This window comes from Tursiops truncatus, chromosome 4 (genome assembly GCF_011762595.2).
Source record: "Tursiops truncatus isolate mTurTru1 chromosome 4, mTurTru1.mat.Y, whole genome shotgun sequence".
NCBI lineage: Eukaryota > Metazoa > Chordata > Mammalia > Artiodactyla > Delphinidae > Tursiops > Tursiops truncatus.
The window spans coordinates 140,373,042-140,391,442 of NC_047037.1; the positions used below are offsets into that span (position 1 = coordinate 140,373,042).

At 50.1% G+C, this 18,401-nt stretch overlaps 1 protein-coding gene across 3 annotated transcripts in view; it reads right to left on the reverse strand.

Annotated features, from left to right (window-relative positions):
• The window catches only part of C2CD2 (C2 calcium dependent domain containing 2), a 63,012-nt gene that overhangs the window by 24,593 nt on the left and 20,018 nt on the right, over window positions 1-18,401 (reverse strand). For all 3 annotated transcript variants that reach the window (XM_033856110.2, XM_033856112.2, XM_033856113.2), the window contains exons 3-6: window positions 11,452-11,571; window positions 8,320-8,424; window positions 3,322-3,444; window positions 79-199 (exon numbers count right to left, since the gene is read on the reverse strand). In XM_033856110.2, the coding sequence (XP_033712001.1) occupies window positions 79-199; window positions 3,322-3,444; window positions 8,320-8,424; window positions 11,452-11,571 (469 nt within the window). The remainder of the gene's footprint in view (window positions 1-78; window positions 200-3,321; window positions 3,445-8,319; window positions 8,425-11,451; window positions 11,572-18,401) is intronic.

Below are 18,401 nucleotides of genomic sequence, written 5' to 3' on the forward strand. Positions count from 1 at the left end.
CACACCGCAGACGGTCACATCCACAGCCAGCCGGGTGCCCTGCCCTCACCTGGGCGCCCCTGCCGCGCCACCACCCACCTGAAGCACCAGGATGGCTCAGCAGCGAGGCTCGAATATTCTTCACCAATAGCTTGAGCTCATGAGCCCTTGGAGGTTTGGGGGGGCAGGATTCCTGAGTAGATGAAGTGCGCTGCAGATGCTGCAAAAAGGAAGACAAAGAACGGTGAGCCGTGGCAAAGAGGCAGTGGCCGCTGGACACCTGCTACACGGAAGGAATCTTCAAGAAAACCTCCAGAGGGAGCCTGGCTCCCAGGCCTGCTCTGTAACCACTGGGGAGGGAGGGTACCAGTCACCCACAGCTGCTTCCCCTCCTTGGAAGCCTTGTACATCCCACAGAAAGCAAGCGAGGGAGTTAAGCATTCGCCCAGAGAGGACTCCCCTGAACCTCACTGTGGGTGGAGATGGGGCCACGCGTGACCCAGGGCAGGAGCTTGAGACAGAGTGGGGCGCCCTCCCTGGGATGCAGGGGCCCCCTCCCTGGGATGCAGGGGCCCACTGCCCACTAGCACTAAGTGCGACACCAGCCAGGACACTGGCTACTTCCCACCTCCTGGCAGACCTGCCATCCACGTGGGGAGGATCTAAGTGTCATCCAGGCGCCACGCTAGGGACAAAGCAGAGGCAGGTACCCCTTGAGCCTGCTTCATCCCCATATCCTCAAATGGGCATCAAGGTGTTTCCAACAGAGAGCTCCTCAAGCTTGTGCGACCTCACCTTCAGACCAGCCTTTCTCAAGCTAGCTTCCACCTCCCACTCATGGCTACGAGTGTTAGTTACAAGGGGCTCCTTAGGTACAAACATTTGGGAATCCTGGGAAAGCTTCTCAGAGACATCACAGGCCTCTGCACAGCGAGCGCCTCCCAGGGAGGGATCCTAAGAGCTGATCTGACCACAGAGTGCTTTTGGGGGCGGGGGATGCTTACTAACATCTCAAGCAACTGTAGTGTTCTTTAGGTCACCACGTAGAAAACATGATTCGGAGCCAGGGCAGGGCCTTGCCCACTGTGAGCTGCAGGTGCTGGGAGGCCAAGAAGTAATCACTCAACACCCAGGTCCCTGTGCACTGGGGACGGAGCAGCCCACATGTCTGGGGTGGAGAGGCAAGGTTTTCTCAACTGCGTATGCGTGATGGCCAATCTTATGTGTTGACGTGACTGGACCGTGGGGTGCCCAGCGCGTGGTCAGGCGTGATTCTGGGTGTGTCTGCGAGGAGGTTCTGCCTGAGATTTACATTTGGATCAACAGACCGTGGAAAGCAGATTGCCTTCCCCACTGCGGTGGGCCTCGTCCAATCAGGTGAAGGCCTGGATAGAACAAAGGGCTGCCTCTGCCTCAGATAAGAGGGAATTCCTCACGCCCGACTGCCTCAGAGCTGGGATATCCATTTTTCCCTGTCTTTGGACTTGAGTGGAAACATCAGCTCTCCTGGGTCCCAGCCTGCTGGCTTCTCCTGCAACTCTCGGGGCTTGTCAGCCTCTAGCATGAGCCAACTCCCTAGAATAAGCCTCCTTATATGTCTAAATATATATATTTTATACATAAATGTATAGTTGGCCATGCAGTTTTGGAGGCTATTTCATACACACACACACACACACACACACACACACACACACACACACACACACATCCATTGGTTCTGTTTCTCTAGAGAACCCTAATATAATATGCGTGTTATTTTGATACATACAGTCTACAAATTTATTTAAAAGCATTATTGAATTTATGGTAGTCCCGGTCCCTTTATTTTCTGAATCAGTGTATTCTAAAAATGCACTACTATTTTGTGAAGTTTCTCAAACGTTGACATTAAAAATGTATAGTCATATTCAAAACAGGCAGCTCTGATCTGAACTAAGCCACCAGGATAGAATTACTGAAAGAGAGAACAGCCAAGCCTCTCTGCTCTCGCCTCTGGGAAGCCTGGCCTGACCCCCCGTCTCTGGGCCGAGCCCCACCTGGCGGCACAGCCCTGGGAACCCTGCGCGCACACCCACGAGCCCCTCCCTCTGCTCGGCTGCTTACTCAGCTGCTCCTCTGCCGCATCAGGTTTCTCCTGTTCTGATAACCTTCAACCCAGAGCGAACCACAAAGCACTGTGATCCCCTGATATCTGTGCAGCGGATCAAAGAGATTTTGTCTCCAGGCTCTACACTCTCACAGTGGTGATGCCCTAACAGGAACCAGAGACCGAGAGCCTGCAGCAAAAAATCATATGAAAAGTTATACTTGAGGGACTTCCCTGGCTCTCCAGTGGTTAAGGCTTCGCCTTCCAAGGCAGAGGGTGAGGGTTCGATCCCTGGTCAGGGAGCTAAGATCCTACATGCCTCGTGGCCAAAAACCCAAAACATAAAAAACAGAAGCTATACTGTAATAAATTCAATAGACTTAAAAAAACAAGAAGTTACCCTTTCACACTGACTTCACCCCCCACTATATAATAACAGTGGCTATTCCACATGCCACATAAAAATACTGGAAAGACATAGGAAAAATAACTTTAGGGACTGTAAGTGTGTTTTGCATAGTCATCACGAAAAGATCTGCTCATGACTAGGAGAATTAGTTGACCTCAAGCCAAGGTTTTTAGATGTGTCGCCAAAAGAGATGTGCGGGACCAAGCCCAGGGAGGCTGTCCTGGGCGAATGCCCTGGACGTGAATTTAGCCAGAGAATTGGCACCTAATTGGGCGGTGGGGAGGGCCCCAGCATGGGGAGGGGGGTCGCCAGCGGGGAAAGGACCCCACAGAGGAGATGGCCTCATGTGTCCACACTGCCTGAGGGCGACAGACCCCTGAGAGGCAGTGTGGACGGAGGCTGTCCCCGTCCTGGGCTAAAAGTCTGTGGGTCCAGTGCGCTCACTCTGCCTGCCTCGGGGCAGTTCCCAGGTACCTTAGTTCTGGAAGGGTGCGATCCCAGACAACAGTCTCTGGGGGCACAGCAAAAAGTCAAGTTCTGGTTCCTAAAAGGAGAGGATCTGGGCTACTTCGGCTTGGACGCTGCTGAGCGGGCCAGACTCCTCTTCCTTTCCTCCCATGGGGCTTCAGAACCCTGTGCCCTGAACTCAGAGCTTTGCCCCAGACCGTGGTCATCACCCACCAGCAAGCAACCATGCAATCTCGCTCTACCGCGGGGGGGGGGGGCAGAGGCAAGGTGCAGGGATGGGGGGCGAGCGTGGGAAATGCACACAAATTCTCCAGGCGGGTGGACCACGGTCCTTCAGGGGGTCATGAAGCACCCACAACCCGGTGAACTGGTTTACCTGAACTCCCCTCACATCCGTAGGCTTTGTGCTCAGAACCGCTGATGGGGACGCAGAGCTAACCAGGTGCTTCACAATATCCTTGAGACTTTCAGAGACTGCATCTGCCCCAACCGCCTGGTCCTGCCGAAAGAGGAGGGAGTCACCAAGCCATCTCGTAACCGGGCACATGTACAAGTGGGCAAGCAAATGCATGGCTCTCCAGATGTCCCTGGGACCAAACAGACTTGGGGGTCACCAGGGCTCCAGGAGATCAGACTAGGACAGTGAGACACTCACTCACTCTTATCTTTGCTGATCTCAGAAGTCATTCATCCTCCTTGTGTTTTTTTTGTTTGTTTTTGGTTTTTTTGCGGTACGCGGGCCTCTCACTGCTGTGGCCTCTCCCACATGCAGGCTCAGCGGCCATGGCTCACGGGCCCAGCCGCTCCGCGGCACGTGGGATCTTCCCGGACCGGGGCACGAACCCGTGTCCCCCGCATCGGCAGGCGGACTCTCAACCACTGGGCCACCAGGGAAGCCCCATCCTCCTTGTTTTTAAAAGTTAAAGATAAGACATGTGCAACATAGACATGTGTTAACATTTCTGTGTATATCTTTTCAGTCCTTTCCTGTAAACATACAGGCACATGTTTTTTCTTTCTTGCCTGATGTTTGATTTTTTTTTTAATTTTTTATTAAAAGGTAGTCAAGGGACTTCCCTGGTGGTCCGCTGGTTACAACGTCACCTTCCAATGCAGGGGTTGCGGGTTCAATCCCTGGTTGGGGAGCTAAGATCCCACATGCTTTGTGGCCAAAAAAAACCCAAAACAAAACACCAAAACGTAAAAGCAGAAGCAATCATGTAACAAATTCAATAAAGACTTTAAAAATGGCCCACATCAAAATAAATAAGAAGAAAAAAAAATAAATGGTATTCAAGTAAATGGAAAGGCTCAATAAAAATGAAGACAAGCTTGTAGAAGAATAACACAGCAGGATGACTTGCATCACCAGGTGTCAAGCTCTATAAGGCTACAATAATTAATACCCAACAGAAACGCGCTCATGTGTCCTAGAATGTTCAGAGCACCACTATGCATAATGACCCCAAAATGGAAACTACCTAAGTATCCATCAATACCTGAACAGATACACAAGTTCTGTGCAGTCACACAATGGAATACCACAGGGCGATGAGCACAAACAATGTTACAGGCACACACAAAGACACAGATGAATCTCACAGACATAATGTTAAGTGAAAGAAACCAAACACGGAAAAACACATACACAGTACTGCATGACTCCTTTATTTAAAGTACCAAAACAAGCAAAACTAAGCTAATGCTGTTTGTGGGCAGAATCCTAAGATGACCCTCAACGAGTCATGTTCTGCATCATCCCCTCGCCTGGAGGGCAGGTGGCGCCCGTGACTTGCTTCCAGCCAACGGAATACGGCAAAGGGATGTGATGGCCAAAGGTTATGTTATATACAGCTCCCTCTTAGCAAACCAGAGCAAGAGATTCTCCTCCTAACCTTGAAGAAGTCAGCTTCCACGTGTGAGGGGGGCCACATGGCACAGAACTGCAGGGCTTCAAGGAGCTGAGAGCAGCCCCAGCCCACAGCCATCAAGGAACTGAGGACCTCAGTCCTACAACCACAAGGAACCGAGTTTTGCCAACAACCATAGGAGACTGGAAGAGGATCCCGAGCTCTAGGAAGGACAGTCAGCCCAGACCATGATGACAGCCCATGAGACCCCGAGCAGGGGACCCAGTTAAGCCTGGACTGACTGACAGATACTATGAGGTAAATGTGTGTTGTTTCACGCTGCTGGGTTTGAGGTAATTATTAGCTGCAAGCATAGATAAGTCATACCTGTTAGAAGTCAGGAGCATGGTTACCCTTTGTAGGGGCTGCAGGTAGTGAGTGGAAGCGGGCAGAGGGGGTTTTCTGGGGAGCTGACCCTGCTCTGTTTGTGGTGCTGGGCGCTGGGCACTCATGAATGGTCAGTGTGTGGAAGCTTCAATCAGCTGCGCACTTACAATATATGCACTTTTCTGCATATCTTATCTCTCAATTTTTAAGCAAGGAGGATCTATTTTTTAAAATCTCAGTTAAAAGCCTTATTTAAATATAATAGCTTTTGTTTTGAACGCTTAAAAACTGGATCTGGCTGGACACCTGCTAAAAGAAAATGTCGAGCCCTGCCAGCCCTGCTGCCATCCACGCCATCGTTCCGTGGTTTCAGGAGAGCGGCGGCAGTGTGGTGGGTGCCGGTGCTCGGCCACCCTGGCCACGATTCTGGCTCTGCCATTGACGGCTCCAGGGCCCTCTGTGTCCCTCGTCACTTCTGGCATAAATGTCCCCACTGTGGGGCTCCAGCACCCCCTGCGCAGGGGGATGGACGCTGGCAGGACTTGATTTCCACCAGGACCACAGACCTATTGAAAAATCTTCCAACTTGCGGGGCTGGAAGTGATTTCAGAAATTGGTCTGTGGTGTCCCAAGGACAACCAGCTGGCCAGGCCTTGTTACAGCAAACTTAGGCCAAATCTGCCATTTACTGAAAATCTACTCTCTGCCAGGATCTCTAAACTACTAATAATCAAAATGGCTCACACTTACGTCACTCTTAGGATGTGTCAGGCCCGATGCTACACACTTACACATATTAACTAGTTTAATCCCCACAACCACGTTGAAAATCATCGTTCCCATTTTACAGATGAGGAAACTGAGGCACAGAGAAATTAATTAGCGTGTGTGGGGTCTCGCAGCTCATAAGTGGCAGAGCTGAGAGTTAAGCCCAGGCACGAAGGCCCCAGGGTCTGCACTGAGAACCGCTCCGCCATCATCTTTCTCTTATTGCAATAGGTTCTTGATACCCTTATTTTTAAACTGAGGTGAATTCACATAACATAAATGTAACCATTTTAAGGTATGCATTTCAGTGGTGTTTAGTACGTACATACACGGTGTTGTAAAACTATCACCTCTATCTAGTTCCAAAATATTTCCATCACCTCCAAAGTAAACCCTTTACTCATTAGCAGTCACTCCCCAATCCTCCCCACGACAGCCCCTGACAGCCACTAATCTGCTTTGCGTCTTCGTGGATTTGTGTATTCTGGGTATTTCATAGAAATGGGATCATGTGACATGGTCATTTATGTCTGGCTTCTGTTACTGAGCACAATGTTTTCAAGGTTCATTCCTAATCTAGCACATATTAGTACTCCAATCTTTTTAACGACTGAATAATAGTCCATTTATGGATGTACTGCACTTGGTTTATCTATTTCTATCTTTTTTAACCCGCACATTTCTCCTCACTTGACAGAGGAGGAAACCAAGGGGGAAAGATGGGTTCTGGGGTGCTCAGAGACCATCACATTTTAGATCCACAGAGCAGCTGACTTGGCGACCTTCCTTTATAGCTGTCCCCCTGCCCCCATGCCATCTCAACCACCAGGGGTCCAAGGGGTTACTAAGTCCACAGGACCCAGCTCCAAGGGGTTACTAAGCCCACAGGACCCAGCTCCAAGGGGCTGTTTAATCCCACAGGATTACTTCATTGGGAAAGTCACGCTTCTCGTTAATATGGGGAGCCCATGGTTGGCAGAGAAACGTACAGGGCCTTGTGGGGAGCAAGGTGTGAAGAGTGCACACAGCATGCCACTGAGTGGGTGAGAATGGGGGAATAAGGTCCGTTTTGCAAAAAGAAACCTAGGATGGGTAAACGAAAACGAAAGAAACAAGCGAGCAGAGAGCAGGGCATGGATGGGGTGGAGTTCATGAACAACAGTTCATGTAATTTTGACTTTTGAACTATGTTAATATTCTGCACGTTCAAAAACTATGTAAATCAACAACGATGGGGGACAAAACCTGAAACGGTACTAACAGAAGCAAATGCTGACATCTGCTTACATGAACTCACATCCGGTTGGTAACATAACCACACAGAGGAAAACACTTAATGTGAGTAGTTTTTGAACACAGAACTCAGTACCCCCTCGGCGGGATACACTCTGCTATGAAGACCAGCAGAGCAATCTTGAACTTAGGAAGTCTGATGTCAGAGGTGGCAGGGGAGCCGTTCACAGAACCGTTCTGTGTGTACTGTAGGCCTGAAAAAGCAGTGCCAGGTGGGGGAAAGCAGATGCAAACGTGGGCGGGAAGGAGAAAGAGAAAATAAAGCAGTGACTAGGGAAACACTTAACACGCGAACTTTGTACAACTAAACGGTCAGGCCAACAATTCCACTTCTGACGTATGCAAGGGAAAAGAATTACAAGTCAAACTTCTTAGTCTTAAAAACAAACTGCCTACACCTACATCAAGGCTCAAACAGTTATACTATTTATGGACAAATTATTAAATTTTCCACGATCTTTCCAGCAACTGAAAGTGACAGCACCCATGTGACTCGGCAGGCCCCTCCTTCTCCCAAATTCACTTCCTCACACCCCCAGGACCACAGGAAGCGGGGAGATCACCTTCAGACTTGAGACACAGCTATGCAAAAGCTGTGGGGAGAAAGGAGGTGGTGGCCTTGGAAGCCAGGCTTTGGACTCAGGCTGAGCTGTAGGTGAGTCGAGCGCCCTCACAGTGAAGGAAGCATCTGAGGGTCAGGTGCGATAGAGCGGTGAGGAAAACCTAGGTTCCATCACTGCTGTGGTTTTCAACCACTGCACACAAGCGCTTTAAAAAATCCCCGGTCCAATTAAACCTGCCTGGGGGACAGGGCAGGCTTCAGGATTTTTAAAAGCTGCCAGGTGATTGCAGGTGCAGCCCAGGTGAGAGCTGGCATTAAGTCCACGGAAGGCCCTCCCCACCTCCCCTACCCCCCACCCCGCCCACCAACGCTGCCCCATCACTGCCCTGTGCATTCCCCGGGATCACACATCAGACACGCATTAATCAGAGGCCCCGTCTCCCAGGGCAGGTGGTCATAACGTGCGATGTTTGCGCGTACACAAGGCAGGAATCACAAACACTCACGGACTGACCTCCCCCGGCGCTTTGGGCTGGACCGTAATGGCCATCTCTGGCGCGCTGATGAAGGACCACTTGACCTGAATGTCTTCTCTCTTCTCCTTCATGTGGAGCTCCAGCTATTAAAGAAGAAAAAAAAAGATTATTGGAGGACTGCTCTCTTCACTGGAGCCTCAAAATGTGTCTGTGTGTTCATTTGTTTTCTTAGACTGTTATTTATCACCTCCTTGGCAGACGGTGTGCTTTCAAAATGGAAAGGAGGGTCCCAAATCCCCTGACCTCCCTTTCCCTGTTGTGTAGCCCACCCCGCCCTCCCCGGCGCCTTCCTCTGCCCCAGCCTGTCACTTGGAGAGGAACGTCAGGGTCGGGGCTAAAGGCCAGGTGCCATGGAAACCCTGCAGCCTCTCGATGACCAGCCCTCTGCCTTGCAGCTCTCTTCTGCGAGCACCACCAAGGCATAATGGAGCCGGGGGGACAAAGAGAAGGGAGCTGGACGCCTTGTCCAGCCCCACATGCTGACACAGCCCCCGAGGCTTGTGTACTGAGCCGTCAGCATTCTTATCCTCTCTTGCCGGGGCCACTACACAACCTCCACTTGGACTCTGATCTCTCCCGATGCCCCTTCCGGCCCTACCCATCTGTTGTGGGAGAATAACGCCTGCCCCCCCAAAGATGTCCTCACCCCAATCCTCGGAACCTCTGGATATATTACCTCACATGGCAAAAGGGACTCTACAGGTGTGATTAGGGTAAGGACCTTGGGGTGTGGTGACAACCCTGCATTAACCCAGTGATCCCTGGGGAAGCATAGGGGCCCTTAAAAGTGGAAGAGGAAGACACACGAGCATGCCAGGGAGACGTGACTGGAAGACAGAGAAGGATGCCAGGAACCCAGGAATGAGGTTGCCTCTCGAACCTGGGACCTTGCCCTTAGCTGACAGCCAGCAAGGAATTCGACCCGCAGTCCTGCAACCATAAGCAGCGGAATCCTGCTGATGACGGGTGAGCAAGGAGACAGATTCTCCCCCAAGAGCTTCCAGAAAGGAAGGCAGCCCACCAACACCAGGATTTTAGCCTGTGTTGGACATCAGACCTCCAGAATGGTGACATGATAAACGTGTGCTGTTTTCAGCTAAGATTATGGTGACTTGTTTGAGCAGCTAGAGCAAACTAATACGCCATCCTCCTCCTTCAGCTGGAGACTCATTCGAAAGCCAAAATTTGACCCTTCCCACCTGCACGCCTCTGCCCCACCACCCAGGGAAAGGGAAGGAGAGAATGGCTTTAGACTTGTTTTCTTAGTACTCAGAACTCTCCCTCACACTAGCAACTAGCATGAGGTAAGAGAAATGATGCTTCCCTTGCCCTATAATTCTGGGTGACTCTCGCAAAAGTGCACTTTAGGGCTTCCCTGGTGGCGCAGTGGTTGGGAGTCCGCCTGCCGATGCAGGGGACACGGGTTCGTGCCCCGGTCCGGGAAGATACCACATGCCGCGGAGCGGCTAGGCCCGTGAGCCATGGCCGCTGAGTCTGCGCGTCCGGAGCCTGTGCTCCGCAACGGGAGAGGCCACAACAGTGAGAGGCCCGCGTACCGCAAAAAAAAAAAAAAAAAAAGTGCACTTTAATTTCATTGCCACAGTCCCCGAGTCGCTCCCACCAGGTCGGGGAGAGGGGTTAGCCGCTCGTCTCTATGCATCTTTTATCTGAAGAACAGCGGAGGACGGGATGCCTCCTGCCATGAGCATTAATAATTCACCAACCTCTAGCAGCTGCCCCTGCTCTGAGAGGTAATCCACAGGCTGCTTTTAAACTATGGTAAGAGATCAAAGATACAATTGTGTTACCTGTATCTGAGCTGCCGAAGAGGGCACATAAACAGTATCTCAGAAACTATGTTTCCTCAGTGAATGTTTGTGGTCCTTGCTGGACTCACCCCATCCTGAAACGTGTGTCATGCTGGGTACGTGTGTCCCAGACTTTAAAATAATCTTCTGATCACATTGTCCAAAAAACTAAGTGGGGGGAGCAGCAGGGCTTTAACGTCTGACAAGTCCACGAGGTCAACTTAACCTCTTCGACTCTCGGAAAGGGCATGTTACCAGGGTAGGGCTGGGGAGGCTGGGTTTCAGAGAAAAGCCATTTAGAGAGCTAGAAATTTTTGTGCTTGCTCTGGTTGTTTCAAACCATGTCTTTTAAGCAAAGCAAATGGAATATAATCTTCCCCTGTGGTTGAGAACCCTGAATGATTTGCGCTTGTCCCCCAAATTAGCAGTCAAGCACAAGGACAGAGGAGAGGGAACGGCCTGCATCAGCAGAGACCCCCGACGCAGACTCAGAAATTCACAATTTTTACACACCGGCTACACAAGAGCTTCCGTGAACTCCTGCTCCTGTGTGTGCGACATGCACAGCTATCTGATGGTTTAGGCATCCGTAAGTTTCATTAATAGGTCTATTATAATTATTACATATGTCTCTATTTATAATTGCTTTATGTATAATTATTAATGTTACAGATACAATATATAAATGTATCAATCATACAAGTTATAATTATGTAAGTCTAATATAATTATTATAATGTCTATTATCCAAAAAACAATGGTAGTACTCATCCTTTAACATATAAAAATAATAAGGGTCTTTTAAAGCTGACTTTTTCGAACACTAAAAGGAGGAATGCCAAGTCCAGCCCCAAGCTGTTTTCCAAGCTGCAGGAGACTTCTGAGGTCTAGTACTTGATCCTGAAATAGAACCACCTGCCTTCTGTCAGATGACATTTTCCTTAATCTAACAGTCGACACACCCTTGATATGCTTCAGCGCCTTGAAAAATATCATATCTCCCGTACTTGATGGTTGGGAGACTCTGAATTCGTTATATATACGTGTACATATGTGTGCGTGTATATATATGTGTGTGTGTATATATCTATGTGTGTATATATGTGTGTGTGTGTGTATACATACACCTATTTCACACACACTTTATTTCCTACAGAGACAATATGGAAGGTGACAGTTCGAAACTTATGAAATGAACAGTAATTAATGAAAACAGGAGCATGCACGTCTGATTGCACCCTCTCACCCTGCAGGTTTATGAGAACTGTTTTCCTAGGACTCGCTCAGTCTCCCCAACTTTACCTGTAGATGAAGCGGGGAGAGCCGCACACTGTAGAGCGGGCGCCCCGTGTCCTCGGACGAGGGTAGCCCCACGCTGACCAGGAACTGGATGGTCTCGCCCACGACATGACAAAACACCACCTAGAGAAGGGGCCATAAAACAACGGAACTTTACACAAGAGAGAGGAGAGCTTGCACCTTACCCATCTTCATTTCACTGTACAAAATAATCTGGACTCTATAAATCAGCAAGGACAAGAATTCAGAGTTTCAAATATGGATGAATACCCAGATTCACACCTTTTCTACTATGCAGTCATTTGAAAACTAGAAACAGTATTTCAGATCTCTTCTTCCTGGTGGATTCCTGGAAGCTAACTCTGGCTTGCCCAAAGCTAGTTAGGATCTTTCCACTCATAAAGATCTTTTTCTTTAAACATGGCTTCACTCTATTTCTCCACGCAGCCGATTTTAACTTGCCCGGACAGTTCCACATTCACATGGAGTGAACGCCATTAGCCACCGTCTCTCACTAAAAATGGGCCTTAAAAAGAAAACTTCTTATGGATGTTACAAGGAAAAAATTAAAAACGTACCCAGAACGCAAGAAATTGTTTCTATGTTAATAAATTTTAACCTATTGTGGTTTTCAAAGATGCAGGGATAATTCAAAGAACGAATGAAATATTAAACAGTTACAAAATGATATAGCCTTAACAAAAATAGAATTATAAAATGAGCTCAGGGCTTCCCTGGTGGCGCAGTGGTTGAGAGTCCGCCTGCCGATGCACGGGACACGGGTTCGTGCCCCGGTCCGGGAGGATCCCACATGCCGCGGAGCGGCTGGGCCCGTGAGCCATGGCCGCTGAGCCTGCGCGTCCGGAGCCTGTGCTCCGCAACGGGAGAGGCCACAGCAGTGAGAGGACCGCGTACCGCAAAAAAAAAAAAAAAAAAAAAGTTGTAAAATGAGCTCATTTAAAGACCTATGAGACAAAATAATTACATCAGGAATAAACCTGACCATATTCCTGACATAAATCTCAAAGCATTTTAGAGGGATGAGTGTGAACGCTGCTACCGCACAGAGAAGTACCGCGTTTCTGTCACAGAGTCCCCCTACTGGAGCAGACCTTCCAGAACGAGGGGTCGGCCACCCTCCTGGCAAAGATGCCAAGCAAGCCCAGCGTGGGAGGACCAGAAGGCCAGGTGCCAGGTGTGCAAAGGCAGAGGGAGCAAGGGCAGTGGGAGAGGGTGGAGGGGGTCCAGTAGGCGGCCCGTGCGTCCGGCCAAAGCCGGGTTGGCAGACAGAGGCTGAGGGTACGGCGGGATGGATTCCACGTTCCCCAGGGAACTGCTGACCCCATATTGGATGGTGTCACTTGGGAAGGAAGGAAAAATTCTTTTAATTCTCTGGTGGATTTAGAACCTAAAATACCAAGTAGGAAGACTGTCAAAACATTTACTTTGTCAGGATAACTGCTATTTCACAAAGTTCAGACTAAAAACATGTCCCCCTGCTGATCCCTGGCTAACCCACTCCGCTCGGGGCCCACCGCCCCTCCAACAAGAACCTGAGCTGTACCATACCAGGCCGCCTGCAGGGGCCCATTTCCAGTGTCCACTATAAATGCTCTTGACAGAGCAGGGTTAGAAAAAGGAAATCTTGCCTTTTCCAAATACTGGCAGAAAACCGCACCACCCTTATTTTCATCCGTTCTTGTCAAGTCCCTCTCAGAGGACTGATTTATGTGGGTTAGTTCTACGTCTTCATCATGTTATTGCATCTCCAGAGCTCATCGAAGGGTGGCACAAAAAAATGTTTGTATAAGAAATGTCATGTATTCGTTTTAAAAATAAATGCTCTATAAACAACCCTTCTAGAAGGAACTTGTTTTTGGCCGAGCCACGTGGCATGCGGGATCTTAGTTCCCCGACCAGAGATAGAACCTGGGCCCCCTGCATTGGGAGCGCGGAGTCTTAACCCCTGGACCGCCAGGGACGTCCCAGAAGGAATGGATTTTGATGCCGGATGAGTTATACACACAAGTGACACGACTCTCTGTTCTTTGTCTCACTGCTTAAAATTAAAAACCAGACGGTGACTGGTTGACTTCTTCTTTGGAAACTTCTACACTAAGCGAATTAGAATGTTACCGAGAACACTGACAGCTTCCTTAGCACCCTGACTCAAGAAAGAGTTTGGTTTCCGTTTGTACCCAGTTCTACAAAAAGCTACCCCACTGCTCCATTCCCGATACACAGATAGCCCAAGCACCTGGTTAAAAGCAAATAAACAAATAGTCCAACAAAGATTTTAAAAGACTTTAAAACTTCTAGAATGCAAGCCTCCAAAGGTCACAATTACCATTCAAGTCACATCAGCAAAGTAAGTGGAGTCACTAAAAATGGGACATCGAAGGGTCTGAACGCCCTTTCACAGAGACCCCCCTGGAGGGTCTTCCCTGGCCCTATGGCTTTCTGACCCTCTAAATAACACCTGTCATATAGACCGACCATTGCTTGGCCTCTCTTTAGTATATTCAGCTGGAAAAACTAATCACATCAACAACCTGATCAGTTTTGATATGGCCAAACAAAATGCCACCAGTGTTCCTAGGGGTCTGGAGGGATATGACCATTAGGCCAAATCCGTGTCCAGGGCCAGGCTCTGCCCCTGCCTCTCTGAGAGTAATAATGTCCCATTTGCCAAATGGATGAGAACAAAATGGAAAGCAGGCTTTAAAAATAAGTAATCTTCTTTTAGTGCATTAAGGTGTCATCCACAACGGGGATTAAATTCTCTCACCCAGGCAAACAGCGGCGAGGCCGTCCGCACCCCCAAGGGGTCCCCTCTTGGAACAGCAGAAGGCAGAGTCACCTGACGCCAGGTCAAGCAGACCCTGCCGGCTAGTGCCAGAGCGTCCAGGGTTGACGTCTACCTACATATGGACGAGCGGGTAGAGACCCTGGTCTTGACCCTAGAGTCTCCCTGCCCCAACACAGTCGTGTTCATGGGCTCCCTTCTGAAGTTTACAGGTCAGCTCCTTGGAGCAACCCAACGATACAGGGCTGTTTAAATACGGCTGCCAGACCTTTCCTGTGTGGGCCTCCCCCCGAAGCAGTCTGATATCGGTACTGGATTTTTCAAGTTAAACTGAAGCAATATCTAGCTTCCGTGGTGGAGGCCCTGAAGCAGGACTCCACAAAGCCAAGATCTGGACGCACAGAAGCGAGCTCCCTTGAGAGCAGCCAGCCACAAATCCACCCGCTTTATCCTTGAGATTCTTTTCCCAAAGCAAAGCAAAGAGATCCTCGATTACACAAACCATTTCAAAAGTCACACAACAGGGGCTTCCCTGGCGGCGCAGTGGTTGGGAGTCCGCCTGCCGATGCAGGGGACGCGGGTTCGTGCCCTGGTCCGGGAAGATCCCACATGCCGCCGAGCGGCTGGGCCCGTGAGCCATGGCCGCTGAGCCTGCGCGTCCGGAGCCTGTGCTCCGCAACGGGAGAGGCCACAGCAGCGAGAGGCCCGCGTACCACAAAAAAAAAAAGAAAAAAAAGGGCTTCCCTGGCGGCGCAGTGGGTGAGAGTCCGCCTGCCGATGCAGGGGACGCGGGTTCGTGCCCTGGTCCGGGAAGATCCCACATGCCGCCGAGCGGCTGGGCCCGTGAGCCATGGCCGCTGAGCCTGCGCATCCGGAGCCTGTGCTCCGCAACGGGAGGGGCCACAGCAGTGAGAGGACCGCGTACCGCAAAAAAAAAAAAAAAAAAAATCACACAACAGAAGGCTGAACCGTGTATTCAGATAAATCCCCTTCCTCCCTCCTCTCTACATACAAGAGCCTTTCATGGGGGGTGGGCTCCACATGGGGAGGGTTTCAAAGGTGCAAGTCTTTAGCCCAAGGAGCAGCTGCACTGACAGGTGAAGGGTCAGGGTCCCTGGTACACCCCCAAGGGTCAAGAGGGGAGGCAGCCGGTGAAAGTGGGCACATTTCGTTATAACAGCAGGGAGGCCATCAGTCAAGGTTTTTTTTTCTCTCTAGCCTCCAGACCTTAAACTCAGTCACATACCTATGCAAATCGGTCTTATCTTCAAACTATATTCCTTTGTTTAGACAGGGGCCTAAAGAATTCCAGGCCTAGGTAGTCCCAGGTTTTGCTATTGCCTGCCAACAAGAACGTCCTCAGATATCCGTCAATGTCACCACACTTTTCCACTTTCCTTTTCAATTAAGCCTCTTGTACGATTGCCTCAGCTCCTCCTCTGAGAACACTCTAGAGAACTGGAAATAGTTTAATTACTTTTGTCTGCAAAAGAATCAGGAATACAGCTGAGAAAAAGGACCTAAAAGGTTTATGTCACCCAATATATTTCACTTCAATCACGCTCTGTGACATCGTGTGGGAAAGAACTCCAAAATAAAAATGGAAGTAAAGACCCTTCGCTAACCCTTCAGAGTTCCCAGTCAGATTTCTCGCCCAACTCTGCAACCCAGTCTTGGCCCTGTAAGTATTCTTTACGATGGCACGAGCCTGATAGAAAATATTACTTCTACTCTGGAACAGACTCAATTTAAAAAGTAAACTGCGTCAGAGCTGACTATTCTCAGAACATCTATAAAGTTAACCCTACTTGCCCGCTTGTTCACAATACCTGAGTGAAGGTGTATTTCTAGAAGGACTCTCCCAGTGGACCCAGGTGAAAAATGCTGGAAACAAGATGGCAGCCAACCCCAAGGAAGGCTGGGTAGATGCTCTATTTCGTCCCCTCGAGGGGTGTGCCTTGGACCACACGGGCTCTGATACCCCACCCCCAACTACACCCTCCATCCCTTCTCTTGTTGGGATACTTTAAAAAGGACAACGAGGCTTTTCCGTAATAGTACGCGACCAGAAGGTACTGTTACTACATCATGTGGTTTAATGGGAGCATTCCTTGGCCTAAGAATCCAAGAATGTGCTGTTCTCCTCCGTGGACTCTATGCATTAAAAGACATATACGGGACACTTCCTTTAAAAGGAAGACACTTGGTCACACCTCCACGTAATGCCGCTGCTGCTTGATGTGTTCCAACTCACAAACAAAAGCCCAGCTTACCCGAGGGTCCTTTTACCTGGTCTTCACCAGGCCAAGTACCTGAGGGCTGACTCAGCCCGGATTTCCACATGCCTTTATCCAAACAAACAGGTGGCCCTCCCAGAGACACTGCTCCCATTCACATCTCAAAGGGCGGGGCCTCCAATGAGAAATTTTGCACCTGCCCTTGGAAAGACCTGGCTTCAAAACAATTTCACAACCGGTTAGTATTTTGGCATAAATACCAGGCTAATGGGGTACCTGGAATTTCAAGACATGCAAAGTCAAACAAGAGTCAACCAAATTTCCTATTTGCAACTACAACTTTGCGTGCTCTACCCTTGCAAAGTAAGGGGTCCACCAAGGTCTGCAAAGAGCACAGGGGTGCCCAGAAGCTCCCAGGGTATATTTTAGTATATGAATGTGTAACAGCCTTAGGTAGAAAAAACCCATGTGCTCACAATATACGATTCATCCCAGTGGCGGCTGTGGGGTTCCCCGACAGACACTGTGGAATGAGATTCCGGGGGAAATTCCATGCAGTTGCCCGAGGTCTGTTTGTTGCTATGGTTTTACAGAAGCAAGGGTTGGTTAGTGCCTTTCAGTTCCTTTTTTCCCATTTTCGCCGTCTCTTTCCTGGTGGGGCTGGGTGGGAGCTTAAGTGAAATGATAATGATAAACATGTAAAGAATAATAGGAACAGGGCTGTTCATGGTGTATGGCGGCTGGGGCTGGTTTCTGGAGGCCGACTCGGGTTCCGTTCCAGCCTCTGTTATTCAGCAGCTCTTAGTTCCCTTGCCCGAGTGCCCCAGCCTCTCTTGGCCTCAGTTTCCTCCTCCGTACAATGGGCACAATGCTTCCTTGGGCAGAGAAGAGCTGTGGGCACTAATGAGGATGGACACGGCCCTTATTGCCCGACGGCATCAGAGCTACCACGTGGCAGGGGCCCTGCAGGTGCTGCACAGGCCGGGGCCAGGGAGGGATTCATCCTCTACAGACACAAAGCCTGTGGCTCAGTGAGGGCCTCACACCGAGAAGGCCAGCGTCACTGCCGTCCCCCAGCAGCAGGCGACCCCTGCTTTGCCTGGCAAGCCGTCCACATATACATCCTGTTCACAGGGACACTCGCCACGCTTGCTAAGTACATGTGTGGCCTTTGCAGCGAGTGCCTGTCCCAGCACAACACTCCTAACCCTGATTCACGTTTGGAGAGCTCCCACGCTGCCCTTGTAGACCTCACGCCTTCACAAAGCTTCCGAACCCATGCATTTGCCCTAGAGGGGTTACGGCTGCACCCAAGAAGGAAGAGCTGCTCTCAGGCCACTTGAAAAATTGAGTCTGCTCCTTCTGGGTCAAACGTTCTGGAGCAAACCTCTCCTAGGACATGAGGAAAGAGAACATAGCTTACACTCTCGTGTAAGAGCGCAATTACAGTCTGGGAGAGAGAAATGGACTGGGGGCGTGTTGAGACTGGAAGGGAGGACACAGAGAGCCCCGGAGAGAAGGTGAAGGGCAATGCTCTCCTCCGCAAGAAGTGTCCCACCGAGAATGCCTCTTGGTACCGAGCCCTTGCTGGGTCTGCCACCCGGCTAAGCTGAGCGTGTGTCTGCAGACCATGAGCCCTGGAGACCCAGGGGTGCCTCCAGTCGCCACCTGAAAGGATGCCCGTCCACACGAGCATGGGCGTCCTGCCCTGCACGGGGAGAACTCCTTCGGAAAAATGCCCCTGCCCCGGCACGGCTTGCCTCTTGGGATAAATATCTCGTCTTTGTCCTCAGTTCCTGGCACACAGCTCCTAAAGCCCGAGGAATCTCGAATGTCTTTTGTATACTAAGGAGATGACTGGTGGTTGCGGGGCGGGGTGGGGGGGAGCTAGATAACATCAGGATGGAGAC